Below are 15,497 nucleotides of genomic sequence, written 5' to 3'. Positions count from 1 at the left end.
CATTGTAAATACAGTGCAGCGCTTCGAGTTCTGTGTCAGACTGACACAGACGAGAAGAAATTGTTGAATTCGAAGATGAACGAAGGTCTTATGGGTTAGGAAATGACATGAGGGTGTTATTGTTTAATGTGTAATATTTGTTTTGTTTGCCATGGGACCCAAAAGGCATTTTCTCAGTATAGTCCTACGGTGTGCCTGACAAAATAACCAAAAGATCACAGATCTTACAGTAGGCGCGTTACTGTAACTGCAAAACTTTTGCGTTTTTTTTCTAAATATCGATAAAAAAAACTATTGCAAAATTACGTCTTTTCCATTAACCGATGTTATGCGACTAAAACGTATTTTTTTCCTCTCACAAAAGTCATTCCAAAAATCATGGCAACGGACATTGGTAGGTTTATATATATCACAGCCACCGCACTGGCCATTATTATTATTAATGGAAGGAGATGTATGTGTGTTATCCAATCATTAATGGCGAGGAAAGACCCTGAAAGATACTGATACTGAAAGCGGCACATATGTTTCTCCCTCATTTCTGCTCCGAGGTCTTGATTGTGGCATTTCTTTGAGATTTAGAATCCAATATTCCTGTAATTATTTTGTCTTATATGAATTTATTAAAGAACTATGTCTCGTATTCTGTCCAAACACACCGCGTCATCTACGTCGGCCGTCAGGTGACCTGTAAACGTGCAAAAACTGTTTCCATTGCAGTTTTGCTAAATATTTCTTTTTCGAATTGCCTGAAAAACCTCCTCATGCGAGCGTAAAAACTTTTTTGCGATAAATGGGAGTTTTTTGCGAAATTGACGTGTTTCCAATGGGCGTATTTTCAATTCAAAATTTCAATTTGCGCAATTTGAAGGGTAATGGAAACGCGGCTACTGTGAAATGTCTTACAGCGAGGATCATGTTAGTAGGGTCCGGCAAGCAACAATCGTAAAGGACTTTTATAAAATCGCAGTGTGCACCCGTGCAATCCATTTGTTTGCGAGGAACAGACTCAAATCCTAGTCTTTATTCAGCGATCTTCCTCTCCATTCTCAGCAGCGACTACAAACGTCAAATCCTGCGTTCACTACAAACTCAAATATTGCTGCCTCAGTGATATCAAACGCTCACTGGCTCTCGTCTGCTTCGTCACAGAATGTCAAATACCCTTTACATGCGGTTATAACTTCAGACACCTGTCCTGATCTGTGTCCGTTGATGTGCGTTTTTAGGGCTGTGAAGCGATTAATCGCGATTATCCAAAATAAAAGTTTGTGTTTACATAATATATGTGTGTGTGTACTGTGTATAATTATTTTGTATATGTATATATAAATACACTCACATGCATGTAGTCACATCAAGTGACTAACTCATATTTAATGAATTGTAAATGTAAATATTGCATCAAATGAATGCATATTTCATTTCAGACATTTTGTGTGTTTGCTCTTTTTTGAGCAAAGATCTAAACTTACATGGTTGTAATGCTTTGTAATACAGACCTAAGGCTGTTCTCTTTTTAAAACCCTTTTAAATGATAATTTATGATGATTACTAAAATGTGTGATGGGGAAAAGGTGCTAAAACAATTATGCCTGAACTAAGCTTAAGCTTCAGAGGTGGTGTGATGGACAGTCCGAGGACAGTCGCAATTACAGTGCATTTATATTGATGACACCATCCCGCAGACACACGTCGTGTCCTCTAGAGTTACTCACAGACAGCTCAGCACAGTCACAGATGCTGCTGAATCTCCTGAAATCTCATCTGGAACCAGATGCTCAGTACAGCAGTTACACACACACACACACACACACACACCCCATCTGGGCCTCGACTGCAGAGCTTCACCAGCACACTGATCATAATGAAGCAACACTTTAACCATTAAAAGAAACGATTCTGGCTTGACAGCAGAGTGTTGATGCAGCCTATTTTATTAATTTATTATTAATTATTGTGGGTTTTATGAATTTTTTCTGGGTGTTTTTTTTTTCCCTTTCTTGCTAGTACGAAACAGAAAAGATAATGCATGCTTTAAAAAGACAATCACAATAAACATAAAGGTCTTTCAAAGTTGTTATAGCAAGTAAACTAAATAAAATATTGAGTAACAAAATGTTCTTAGTTTTATCTTAAGTGAAAGATCTTTCATATTACAGCTAATTTGGATTTTTTAGTTTATGGTGAAGTAAAGTTGTAAATGTAAGGTGTAAGGAGTGTCTTTTCATTACAGTTATAGAGAGAGTGAGTGAAATCTCCTGTAGCGCACAGTCACATTAATGCTACACAACAGGATTCAAGAGAGCCGCTGGATCTCAGAACAGCCTACAACCTTTTTATGAGACGCACTGTAAATGCCTGTACTGTACTGACTCATGAAACACTGCAGCAGTGGTTTCTGGCAGCCCATACCCGGAAATTAGTGCACGCATATTAGGAGTGGTGAAGTGTGAACACACACACAGCAAAAAAAAAAAAAAAAAAAAAACCTTGTGTGTGCAGAAAATGAGATGCGTGAGAGTGTTAAAGAGTAGGATGACACAGTGTGTGTACATGACAAACACACACACACACACACACACACAAACGTGCCTGAGTGGGTCGAGATGTTCGTCAGGAGACTAACAGTTACGTAACAGACAGATTGAGTATGTGTTGGTGAAGAGACCGCGACAGAGAGATAGCCTACCAATTAAACATGACAAAAAAATACTGCAAAAATAAATCAAGAACTAGCTTTAAAACATTTGTCAAGACAAATGCTGTCAAAGAGTTGGAAGAAGTTTTATAATCTTGAAGTTTGAAGGCGGGCAGTGGAGTGGGGGGGGAAACGCAAGGTCTCGAGGCGTGTTTAAAAAAAATATTAACTTCTTTTGGGATCACCGCTTTTTTATAACGCAGTGTCATGCGGGAGATGCTGCAAAAGATGCAAGACGCGAGTCCGTCTAGCGCCTTTTTACACTGAAAAACAATGGAGTTTAAAGCTAGAATTTTGAAGATATACAGACAGACAGAGAAAGAAAGAAAGAAAGAAAGAAAGAAAGAAAGAAAGAAAGAAAGAAAGAAAGAAAGAAAGAAAGAAAGAAAGAAAGAAAGAAAGAAAGATTTAAGCAATAAGCCCCTTGAAGCCGTGTTTTACAGTGGATTTAGAACAGCTCTGGGGCGTTGTTAGGCACGACGTGGAGCGGAGTCCACTGTAAAACACGACTTCAAGGGGCTTATTGCTTTTATAAAACGGTTAGGCCTACTCCATAACAATATTCATTCTAATATTTATTTTATTCATAAAATAAACACCAGCAACAAAAAAATATACCGTTATAACACATTTATTCCTCTGTAAAGCAATGTAGTTCCACAGAGGTTGCTAAGCAACACATGCAGCAACAAAGTATCACAAACGGCAGTTGGGCAGTAACACTAATGTAATGCGGTCACAGGTGTGTGTTTGTTGAGTCATTCCAAAGTTCACAACGGCTTCTAACGCGGCTCAACCAATCAGAATCAAGGACTGGAACTATCCATTTGATAGAACATTGTTTAAATTGACGATCACTTAATCGATTAATCGTTAACAACAAGCTTGGCTTTACAGTGAATATAGGGAATATGACCATCACTTTAACAAGTGCTTTTAAATTTGCTGACACATTAGTAAGGCTCTATATTCATCGAGTGAAAAAATAACTGCTTTTCATAAAAATGTGATCTGTAAAAACAGACTTGTGTCATATATCACTGAAAAGGACTCAACTAGCAGAATACAAGAAGTATATTCGCACGACGCACGTGCAAACCGTAAACACATGATGCTTTGCGCCATGTTTTGGTTTGTAACTTCCGGAAACATTAGTAAAGCAGGCCCGGCTCCATAGGGCCGCCACACCACATAACATTAACAACCTATCACGAAGATGGTGGATTTAATTAAACCAGATAACAAGCTGGAAAACAGTCAATAACCTGTTAAATTCATCGGGATGATGTTTCACTATCTATGGAAAGCACGCTCTACCGCTCTTGCACACACATGCGATACAGAGACGTATGCGCACAACATTCACATGCACAGAAACTTCTCGCCAGCGCTGCCCCACGACTTTACCAATACAATAGTTTTGCATATGTCAAAACAGACAATGTCCCATTGTCGACAGAATGTGAGCGTCAAGTGACGCAAGTCACGTGACAAAAAAGTTTGAACTTGTAATTTCAAATAAGCGTTTCTGTTAAGAACAATTAAACTTCATTTCGGTTTTTTTTTTATGTTCCTGTAAAAATTTCATTCGTTTCCGTTTCTTGAACCGGTTCGGAGCCCTTAGATATTATATGTCTAATAATCTAACCTAAAGTTGTTTTACAGGTTGACAAAAAAACCTGACAGCGCTTCTGCTTTATCTCAAAGAAACCATGACACGACTTTAGACTAACTATACTAATTATACAAATAAGCCTTCAGGAAACAATTGTTTCCTGTTCTTGGGCTCATAAAACAGCACCTCATGATCAAACACAGTATCAGCATTTGAAGTGGATCAAAAAAGTTCTTCAAAGTTGAGAAGAGGTTTAGCTCACAATTAATGTCAAACTTTAAGGAAAGGTTTTGATCCACTTCACATGTTGATACTGTATATTTCTTCAATCAAACAAGAGCTTGATAAACTCTAGGCCACAGAAGAAAACCTATAGCCATCAGTCATTTATCATATCATTCATTTTTTGACAGATCTGCAGGATAAAAAGTTACTTAGGCTGATGTAACACATGATGTAATACACACTTCAGTGAGCCGGACATGCCTGACATTCCCGAAGAGTCTGAGTACATACTTCACATGCCTTCAGACGGGGGAGGGAACGAGGGAACGAGCCTTCGGACACCTCTGAACCAAAGCCAGGAGGAATGAGGAAAACACTGGAGGAAACACTGTCCCTTACACTGCCTGATGATTGATGGGTCTGATCAGGTGACCGGCCATTAATCCTCATCACATGAGCGCCGCAGCTTTAATCCAGCCAACATCTGCCAAGATCCCAGTCCAATACGAACCTTTACGTCAGGCTCAACAGAGATTATCGTTATCATTATCGACTATCATACCTTTTCCATGCCCGCACACGTAAATTTTCTTAATTTCATAGAGTTATTATGCAATTAAAATGTAGCTTTTTTCAAGCTAGTGTTTTTTTTTTCTCCCCCATTTAATTTGGTCATTTTTTTTTAAATTGAACAGGCTACTTACATAAAAAGTTCCCAATAATATAATAGAATTAGTTCCCAATATATGTATATGTAAATAAATCAGGTCAAAATGGTCAGGTCATGATCAAAGCTCTGCAGTTTCCAAACTTATAATGCAATACAACAGCGATTGAGAGATGAACAAATGAACGTTCCTCAAAAGCTACAAGTTGCCTCAGTCCAGTAAGTGTTCATCTTGAAATCACAACATCAAAGTTATTCTTATGTTTGCTTAATAAAAAAATTAATAAAAAAAAGATTTCACAGCAAAAAGACTGAAAGTGGTTTACAGTTAAACTAAAATGCCTTTTACTTGCTAAAAGCGTATAAACGATCAAATCAGACGACGGACGGCATGAAGCAGCAGAATGTGTGCAACAGGTTTTTCAGCAACATTTTGACCATTCAGAAAGGCCTTAGAAACGTGCGTATCAAATACGACACAGTGGGCTTTATAGGGTTAAAGTAAGTGCAGTCTCTGCTCAACACTGTAAAAGTCTGCAGCTCATATTAAATCAGCTCTTAACCCTAAGACAACAGTTGCTAAGATCCACTCCTGCTCCCACAACCCTTTCCTTCCCCCATGCGTGTTCCTCACAGCCTGTTTTTCTCAGCGGCGTGAATGAAAGCGCTTCCTGAAGCCCCACTGTTGGCCGACGGGCCAATGGACGCTGGCGTGAGACGGTGAAGGGAGCGCGAGCCAAGAACAGGCCGGGTGAACAGCATCTAAATATCCCCAGCCCCTCTCTCTTCACCCTCCACTGCACCAACACAGCATTCAGCCTTTCATTTCAATGATAATGAACAGACCGGAACAAGAGCGCCGTCCAAACGACAAGAGCGGCTCACAATGGTTTTGTGGCCATGTCATGTGCATCCGTGGGAGCAGAGAACGCTGCCATGTTTATTACCAACGAGAGAGAGAGAGAGAGAGAGAGAGAGAGAGAGAGAGAGAGAGAGAGAGAGAGAGAGAGAGAGAGAGAGAGAGAGAGAGAGAGAGATCCATGGGAACATAAACATGGAGAATCATTGTGAATTCATGTTGTTCTTCTTGCGCTCTGAAGTTTTAAAGACAGCTACTGCAGGGTCATGTTCGGCAGTGACAACACATCAACTCATGCTAACTTTACAGTATGTGTTTTTAAAGTTCGTAAACACTTCATTAAGGTTACATCTGCAAGGCTGTTCGGTCCAAAATTATATTAAGTGCCTTTAACTATCATATAGTAACATTTAGGCCCTGTTTACTCCTGGTATTAAGATGCGTTTTGTTCGATTGGATCGGAAGTGGACGACGCTAAATACAGGAGAAAACGTTTTGAGCTTGTCCACTTTCCACCACTTCCAGAGGGAGCCGAAAACTCATTCGCCCGGATTGCTTTCGCAGAGTAAACGCTCATGTGGTCGAATGTGTTCAAACAGCCACAAATGACCGTCTACTCTACGCCTACTGACCTAATGCGTAAACATTATGGGAAGCCAGACGGGTTTAAACTTTGTCTGAAGACCCAAGCTTTGAGGACGAAAAACGTACCAAACACAATGTTCTCTCACCATTCCTGATTTCTAACACACACACACACACAGCGTTCGGCTGGTTTTTCTTTTCTGTTTTCTCCTTTCACGTTCATATGTACATTTTAGCTTATTTCAAGCTTACTTCGTCCTCTAGATGGAAAGATCTGAAAAAGCCCATGCATTCACTCGCCCATAGACCCGCCCCTCGGGAGAAATCAGTCAGAAGTGGTTGAAAGAGGACAAAAGAGAGGGATTAAAACACCAGGTGTAAACAGGAATGTGTCTCACTCGTCTGCTTGTGATCCGATCGACCAAAACACATCTTAATACCAGGTGTAAACAGGGCCCTAAACTAATCATTTGATTAAATGTAATGTGTGTATTCATGTTTTACATTGTACTGTACATAAAAAATACCAGCATGTAATCTGTAATTGCACATTGTCCCTTTCCTTGCCCCATTAGCCCCTGTCCCTAACTTTACCCCGTATCCCGTCGCAATAGCAGCAAGTGTTTTGCAATACAACACAATAAGCACATTGTGCATAAAGTTTTTTTGTCAGTCCATAATAGTTAAAGAGACACCTAATATAAAGTGTGACCAGTCATTCATTTGTAACGTGCGTTTCTGAAGTAAATAATTAAAGGGTTGTAGCACTATTTTTGACATGCACGTGTCACATAACGACTGCTTGACCGTGACGTCACGTGAACTCAGTGTCAGCGAGCTCATCTCCTGAGTCAAATCTTCTGCATGCACGTGTGTTCAGGGTTTCTAAAACAAGCTTGTGCAATATGCAAAGTAAGAAAAATGTGTATAACGAGTCATTCGAAGCCATTGCAATCACAACTAAAGATCTCTCTAACAACTGAAACTGCTCCTCCTGAGATAAAGCCGCGTCTCACGTGTGTTTCCTCTGGACTGACAGAACCTCAGATTTGTGCCAAGCTGCCACAGTCTGCAAATCCCTCTTTGAACTAAAACCCTTCTTAGATGCTCGCCACAATATTCATTTAGCTGACACCTTTTCCCAAATCGACGAATACAACTCAATGAAAACTACTACTTTGGGCGATACATTTCTCTAGGAAGTTTGAAAGGGATTTGTCACTTAACTAACTGGCTTCTCACACACAGAGAAGGTGAACCGATCTCGCCTGCGTCAACACGCAGAGACTTGTGTACATGAGCCACAGTCGCTGTTTCTACTCTAAATTCAGGGGTCGTTTGCATGAACACACACATCAGCTGACAGCAAACTCTTCATGTGTGGCTGGAGGACGATGTGACTCTCTCACGACTCTCTCACACAGGCCGTAAACATGAAGTAGTAGTACATGCATCAGTCATTTACCTGCGTAGAAGCGCAGGAGAGATCCCAGCTCAGTGTTCATCCCCTCCTCCTGGACCCGCCACGGGTCCTTAAATCCCAGTTTAAAGAGAAAATCATTCTGGATCTGTAGGGGCCTCTCGTCGGGGCCCAGGCGCCGGGCGGCCTCGCCGTGCAGCTGAACATATAGGGCCGGGCCGGAGTCCGAATCGGGCGGTGTGCCCGCTGACCCCGGGCTGTGCCCGAGAGCAGGCGGTGGGTCACCGGTCACGGGCCCCGGCAGGACGGGCTCCGTGGGACAGTCCAGCTCCAGCTCGTCCGAGGAGCTCCCGTACGTGTCCAGGCCCTCGGCGGCGCTGCTGTCGAACGCAGACGCATCCGTGCCCAGGATCATGTCGTCGCTGAGCGAGTCCCGGTGCTGGCTGAACCGGGCCCCGGAGCTCAGCTCGTCACAAGCACTGCTGGTCTCCACGTCGGACCCCGCGAACCTCTTCAGGGAGTCCTCGTCCTGAGGGGACGAGCGGTCCACGCTGGCCTCCGAGGGCGTGTAGATGTCGTATTCCTGCGGGTGGTACGGATGGTCCTTCTCCAGGAGCAGGAGGCGTAACCGGTCACCGGGCTGATCCGGGAGGCTCTCGGTCCCGGTGTGAAGGTGCCGGAGCGGGCACTCTCCATCGCAGTTCCCGTTCACGTCGGTGGACAGGTAGCTTTTGGCGTTCAGCCTCAGGACGGAGCACGTTTTGCCGCCGGCCTGTTGCAGACGCTGGGCTATCTCGGTCGCGGTGCTGTCCACGGTGCACAGAACGGGCCGGGCCGGGTGAGACCACGCCAGCAGCCGGTCGTGGACGTGGATGGAGCCCCGGCGCAGGTCCTGGCGCACCCACTGGCGGTCTGACAGCTGTAGTTGAGGACTGGCTCGGTGTCTCAGCAGCGTCTGTCGGTCCAGACTTCGGCTGTGAGATGAGTTTATACCGGACACGTGCCTCTTCACCCTTCTCTTCCTCAGCAGCAGACTGGAGCTGCCTTTACAGGCTTTGTTTACCATGTTGAGCTCAGCTGGGCTCTGGCTTCTTGTCCTGGGCTGGTCTGAGCTCGTCTGGTTCGATACTCTCTGGCCTTCATCATCTTCTTCATCTGCTGTGCTTCTCAAGGCCACACTGAGAGCACTGCTCTTCTTCAGTTTAACGCTCTCCATCCTCACAAGATCATTCCTAGTCCATTTGAGCGGAGATGTGAGCGCCGCACGACGCTCCTGAACGCGCGCGGAACACGCAGTTATGATCGCGCCGCTCCGCTCGGGATCAGATCATGGAGTCTGAGAGCGAATGACGCGCATCTCGCGAGATGCGCGCGAGAAACACGCGAGAATTGACGTCGCCCTGAATGCTGTAACGAAAGCGGAGGATAAACGTTGTTGTTTTTTAATCATACCCTGTAATTTCTATCGACATGTAGTATTTCTGTGCTGTTCTTTGGATGATAAAAAAAAAAGAAAAACAGGAAGTCTCTGTAAGCTCGAAGGAATGGTAAACCATCGCGAGAGTTCACGTCCTCAGGCTGACACTCCAGAGATGTGATGTGAAACTAGCGAGTTGGCTGGAACTGGTTGTATTCAGAAGCTGGTAAGCTGTGTGCGTTTGTTTTAAACCATTTTCTCATTCGTTCTCACAGCATCACTGCTTATTGTGCAGTAATAAATAAAAAGAGCGTGGAGACGCCACACTCCACGTAAATCTCGCGAGAATAGAAACACAGTTAACGCCCATGAAGCTTATTTTTGTAGCATCACTGTTTTGAACTCATTCAAACATGAACATATTTGATTATTTTTCAACTTAATTTTCACGTTGGGACACTACATTTATAGTGTCGCTGACTCGCTGTCACCCTTTATTTTTTTGTGAAGAGAAATATTAGTAAACTCTGCAAGTAAGTGGATGTGCGTATCTTCGATATACAACTCCATTTCCCGTGATGCGCTGCGGCGTGTGTTTTTATTGGTGCGTCACAGTAATTCATGTTCATCCGTTTATGTTTCTAAAATATAAATCAGTCGCAGTCATCGGTTAAATTACAGTAACACTATATTCAGTAAGATGAACACATAACCAGATTTATCACATATAAAAAATAACAATGTATTATTTCTGCGTATTTAAAAATCAAAGTGATTTATTGTGGTCGCTTTTATTTTAACAGTCTATGATTGTTGCGAGTGCTTTTAGTTGATGTATGTTGTTTTTGATGAATACAAAGTGAAGGATAAGTGCGTGAACTGAATTTAGATTCGCCATTTCAGGCAGATAGAGCTGCAGCAGAAGTGTTTTACTGCCCTCTGTCGATCACACAGAGTCACAGACGTCGAGTTCAAAATACGGACTAGGGATTTATTTTACATCATTACAGAAACGTTACGTAACCATCGAAAAAAACATATCTAACAACAAAATAAAATACAAATAATGAAAGATCGAAGTACGCCACTGATATGAACAAGCTAGTAAAAAACAAAAACAAAAAAAAACATGCTAGCAAAAAGCAAACCACTGAAAGCATTATTCAGTTAATTATTTGTAGTAATAAATTAAAATTTATTGAAATAATAAGTTTATTCTAAAATGTATTAATATTTGTATTTAATATATAGTATTATATAGTTGTAATTAATATAATAATATATAAAACTAGATGAAAAAGTTTGTAGGCAAACTTTAAGTTGGCATGAAAAAGCCTTGCCAGAAAGTTTGAAGAATTTTTAAAAGCTTTAAGTTTGAAGTTGATACCAACTTACTGATATCAGTTTATTATTTTAACTTAACAATACAATTATAAAAAAAAAAACAATAAAAAAACTGAGCTCTCTTCAACATCGCGCGCACAACTGGAGCATGTGACTGCGCGCGCACAACTGCAACAGCCGGCGCGCCCACATATCCATTCCGCGGCAAAGAACACTGATCTTTTTAGAGGTGAGGTAATTATTAAATGACAAAAAATTAAATGAATGATTTTTTAAAAAGTTACTCTAGACACCAAAGTAACTTGACATCCTTACGCAAATGACTTAAAATCATACATACGTCATACACGATAGTCTGACAGGAAACTTTTTAACGATTATGAAGATTTTATGACTGTTGACAAAATACTAACTTACCTGGCAGGATAAAGTGTTTAATAAGACACTTGACTTTAGTTTTGATCTTAAAAGGACTTATGAGACTTTGAAAAGGTTGACATAAAATTGTATGATGGTCATTTATGTGAAGAAAACGAAAAATAAGTAATGTAATGTAGGCTACAGTAATATAAATATAGAAAGAAAAATATATTAATAGCAATAATATGTTGCAGTTAATATGTGGGTACAAAATGTGGTCAAAATCAATTTAAATCTGTCCTGTTAGAAACTGTCAAACTATAATGGCATTAAGTCATTTCTGTCATGATATCTTAATGTTTTAAAAAGTCATTGAAAACATAATGAAAGTCATAACTATTAAAATGTATTTTTGTTTTTGTTTGTTGGTGTAACTGAATTTAAGACACCATTGGCTGTAACAGAGGAGGCAGAAAGAGCCGCTAGGAGGCCATGTGCGACTGGTGAAGAAGAGGACATCATCAAACGCTGGTTATCTGAGTCTGCAGGGAAAAACGAAAAAAGTGAGAGAATTTAAAAGCATAATTGAATATTTAGTAGTTTGTCCTGGTTTACCTAACCTAGATAAATGTAAGCTATTGTACCCCCTAAAACTCTTATTTGAGATACACAATTTAGGTGAATCAACCTTGAGAAAACATAGGAAATATTCAGTGTTGGGGATTCCTGGACCAGGACTGGGAAACATCCTTTTGCTGTCATTTTCCAGGTGCAAGTGGCCAGGATGACTCCAGCCCAGATTCCTATCCTGGACCTTTGTCTGTGATGTGGAGCCAAACTCCATGATGTCTCATTATGGAGAGAAGAGGCATTGGTCGAGTTGTACGTAGGAGACAAGGTGGAGGTTACCCACCTAAAGGCAAACATTAGGCCAGATGGCATTGGAAGACTGTCCAGGTAAACAATATGATGCACAAAGCAAAGTTGCTTCTCCAGAGATGTGTCATGCCCAATCAAAGATTTTTGAGCCAAATGGATTTTGAATGCAATTTTCATAAACAAAAATCAATAATATTTATACATTTGATACGATCACACGGGTGTGATTAGAACATTCAGTGCAGCACATCGTCAACTGCTAAATTCAAATCTGCGTTCACGCTGAACCAGAGTAAAGGGCCCTTTGAAATCCATTTTGTTTTGTCCCAGATTCTTTTTTTTCCATTTTAATTTTTCTGGATTTCGTTTTTTTTTTTTTTTTTTTTTTTTTTTACTCCATTTTAATGGTAAATAAAAAAAAGCTAATTGAAACTTTTACAATTTAACAACAATTTATTAAAATGAACAAAAATTATATGTTTAGGGCCCTGTGAAATACGTTTTATTTTATTTATTTGATCAAACTTCAGTTTTCTGGATTCTATTTTTATGGTTTAATTAAATTGTAATAATCAAAAAGCTTGTCTAATTAATTTAACTCATAAAAACAACAATTTATTTATTTAAAAGTACAATTAAATTTCTAAGAAAACATTATTATTTTTATTTCAGAAATTCTGTGTTGTGTATTTTAATATTTCTGGCAATCAAATAAAGGCATAAAACATTAATTTTTTATTTATCTTTTAATCATATGAAATTTAACAAACTTTTATAAAAAAAAAAAAAAAAAGATATATATGAATGGATCTATATATAAATACACGGATAATGTGTCCTGGGATTTGTCCCGGGATTGTTTGATTTTGGTTCATTCACACTGCCAGTGGTTTTCGGATTCTGTGAGTGCGTTCACACACATCCCGTAATAAAAGATTTTATTCTCACGCACAGAAACATGGAGCATCTTCGTGAAACCGTATTTGGAGAGCCCAACCATCACAAGACCAAGAATTATCCCTTGCAGACTGGAGAAGGGAGGGGCACCACCACACATCTTACAGTCACCAGAAGCTAGGGCTGTAGTCAAGACCACCTTTGTCGAGTCCAAGACAAGTCCAAGACCAGGACTAGTCGAGTCCAAGTCAAGACCGAGTCCAAAGAGGTTCGAGTCCGAGTCAAGACCGAGTCCAAAAAGGTTCGAGTCCGAGTCAAGACCAAGTCCAAAAAGGTTCGAGTCCGAGTCAAGACCGAGTCCAGGACAGGAAAAAAAAAAGTCTGCTAAAAAAATATAGGCTATAGCCTATAGAAATTAAATCACTATGTAATAATGAAATAATGAATAATTTTAATTTTATTTAAAATAATTGACAAATTCAAAGAACAAAAAAAAAAAAAAAAATTATATAGGCCTAAAGGAGCACACACATTCGTTTCGACTGTCTGATCAGCCTCACATTCTGTTCCTGTCAATCATACACGCAATGTCAACCAATTAAACTGCATGAGGGAAGGCCGAGCCAACTCACAGACACACACACACACACACAAGAGATGCGGATAAACCGCGGATCGGGCGGATGACGTGACGAAAAATAATATTTTAATTAAATTCAGGCGGGTGGCGGCTGAAGCAATCAAATGAAAAAAGTTTGCCACTAAGCAAACCTGCAAGTTATGAGCTGGGTTATTTTGTTTCGATATTAGCTATATTTTAAAACAGCCAGTCATTGGAGCCTAACGTTACCACTCGTGGAATAGGCAAAGAAAGAAAGGTAAGAAAAAAAGTCGGAAACCTTTGCCCATTAATTAGATGTGCAAGGCAAGCAGGCTAGTTTTCGGGGTGTTATGGACAATCAAAAATGTGAATATTCACGTTGCACTAGCGGTGGACTTTCAGCGAGTTTATTTAAACATTTATTTTTTAAAGAGCCGTTTGTGAGTCAAAAGAGCCGGCTCTTTTCAGTGAGCTGATCAAACGAGCCCGTTCACGAAAAAGACCCGAAATGCCCATAGTTATTAAGTGGCCAGTGTTTCACTTTTCCTCCAATAATATTTTGTTTTAATATCGCGGCGACGTATGTGTGATTACTGGGAACATAATAAAGACTCCTGGACTCGGTCGAGACCAAAAGCCATATTTGGCAAGACCAGTGGCCGAGACCGAGACAAGTCCGAGTCCGAATACCAGCGAGTCCGAGACAAGTCCGAGACCATAGAAAAACGGTCTCGAGTCCAGACTCGAGTCCAAGACCGGACTCGAGTACTACAGCCCTACCAGAAGCAATGCACAGACAGCAGTATAATGAAATAATTGATGCTGCAACAGCATCTCTGCACCGCAGATTCAGTCTACCTGCATTTAAGCACATGCAAGATACTGAGGATTTCGTGACAGGAAAGGGAGACTGTAAAAACATCTCACAGTTCTATGGGGGTGATTTGGCTGAAAGCAGACTGAGGCTCCATCGTGATATGTGCACTTACACTTACGAATGACCAGAGAATAAATAGTTATGCGTATTTGGCGTGCTGTCCGGGGGGAGGGCTCCGAGCTCGGAAATTGGGCCCGAACCCAGAGTACTCCCCCCGTATCTCTTGGTTAGGAAGATAACCAGGCAAGTATGAGGAGATTGGGGGGGGTGGAGGGATGCTGAAAACTGTCGAGGGTGAGTCGACTGTGTGTATTTATAGGCCTTTAATCATGCTGATTGAGTGGACCTGTTGATTACCGATTGCTGACAGCTGGTTGGAATGACTTGATTGTTTGATCATTAGAACATGTTCCTCCCGAACCTTGTTAATAAAACATCATATAGCAAAACAATGGTTAGTTAAATACCTTTCTGGATGTAGTGGATTTCCTCAAAGAGGATAAATGAGACAGTTTGAGAACCATGTTGCCAGAACTCACCAAACTTCTGAAACTGGCACTAACAGTCCCTGTTACGTCCTGCACTTCAGAGAGGTCGTTTTCAGGACTTAAGACGTATCTGCGTTCCAGAATGGGGCAAAGACGACTGAATCCTATTGCTGTATTAAACTGTCACAAGAACATGTCGAGGAATGACAATCTGGATGTCATAGCAGATGAATTCATCAAGCGTACAGCCGCAAGAAGAAACGCATTCTTCCCGAAGAAGTAAATCCAATTGTAAGTAAAAACGCTTAGCGAGCTATTTTTTTATTATTATTATTATAGCCTATAGAAGCTGTCAATATGTTTTATGTGAATGTCTTGTGTCTATAGCTCGGTTTTGGAACTTAAGATCTGGAGCAATTTAAATTATTCGTTACATTTTCACAAGTAAGGTTAACAAGTTTTAATCTATCATTTGCTCATGTAGAGCTGAAGTTAAAGAAAAATGAAATGTGTATGTGTGTAATCGTAATTTAAAGCTTATGTGCATAATATTTTCTTTCTT

The 15,497-nt window shown here is 40.7% G+C and overlaps 1 protein-coding gene and 1 long non-coding RNA gene across 2 annotated transcripts in view; one reads left to right on the top strand and one right to left on the bottom strand.

Annotated features, from left to right (window-relative positions):
- phlpp1 (PH domain and leucine rich repeat protein phosphatase 1) overlaps positions 1-9,417 on the bottom strand; it is a 53,516-nt gene extending 44,099 nt beyond the window's left edge. Inside the window, exon 1 of the mRNA XM_084412098.1 lies at positions 8,118-9,417. Within this exon, the coding sequence (XP_084268224.1) occupies positions 8,118-9,288 (1,171 nt within the window). The 5' untranslated portion in view covers positions 9,289-9,417. The remainder of the gene's footprint in view (positions 1-8,117) is intronic.
- Positions 9,418-9,577: 160 nt separating this feature from the next.
- Positions 9,578-12,099, top strand: LOC311292431. Its single transcript, XR_014627714.1, has 3 exons — positions 9,578-9,715; positions 11,639-11,756; positions 11,963-12,099. It is a non-coding gene; the product is annotated as an uncharacterized lncRNA (long non-coding RNA).
- The last annotated feature ends 3,398 nt before the right edge of the window (positions 12,100-15,497 follow it).

The sequence above is a fragment of the Rutilus rutilus genome (assembly GCF_951802725.1).
Source record: "Rutilus rutilus genome assembly, chromosome: 6".
NCBI lineage: Eukaryota > Metazoa > Chordata > Actinopteri > Cypriniformes > Leuciscidae > Rutilus > Rutilus rutilus.
This window is presented reverse-complemented; position numbering and strand designations above follow the sequence as displayed.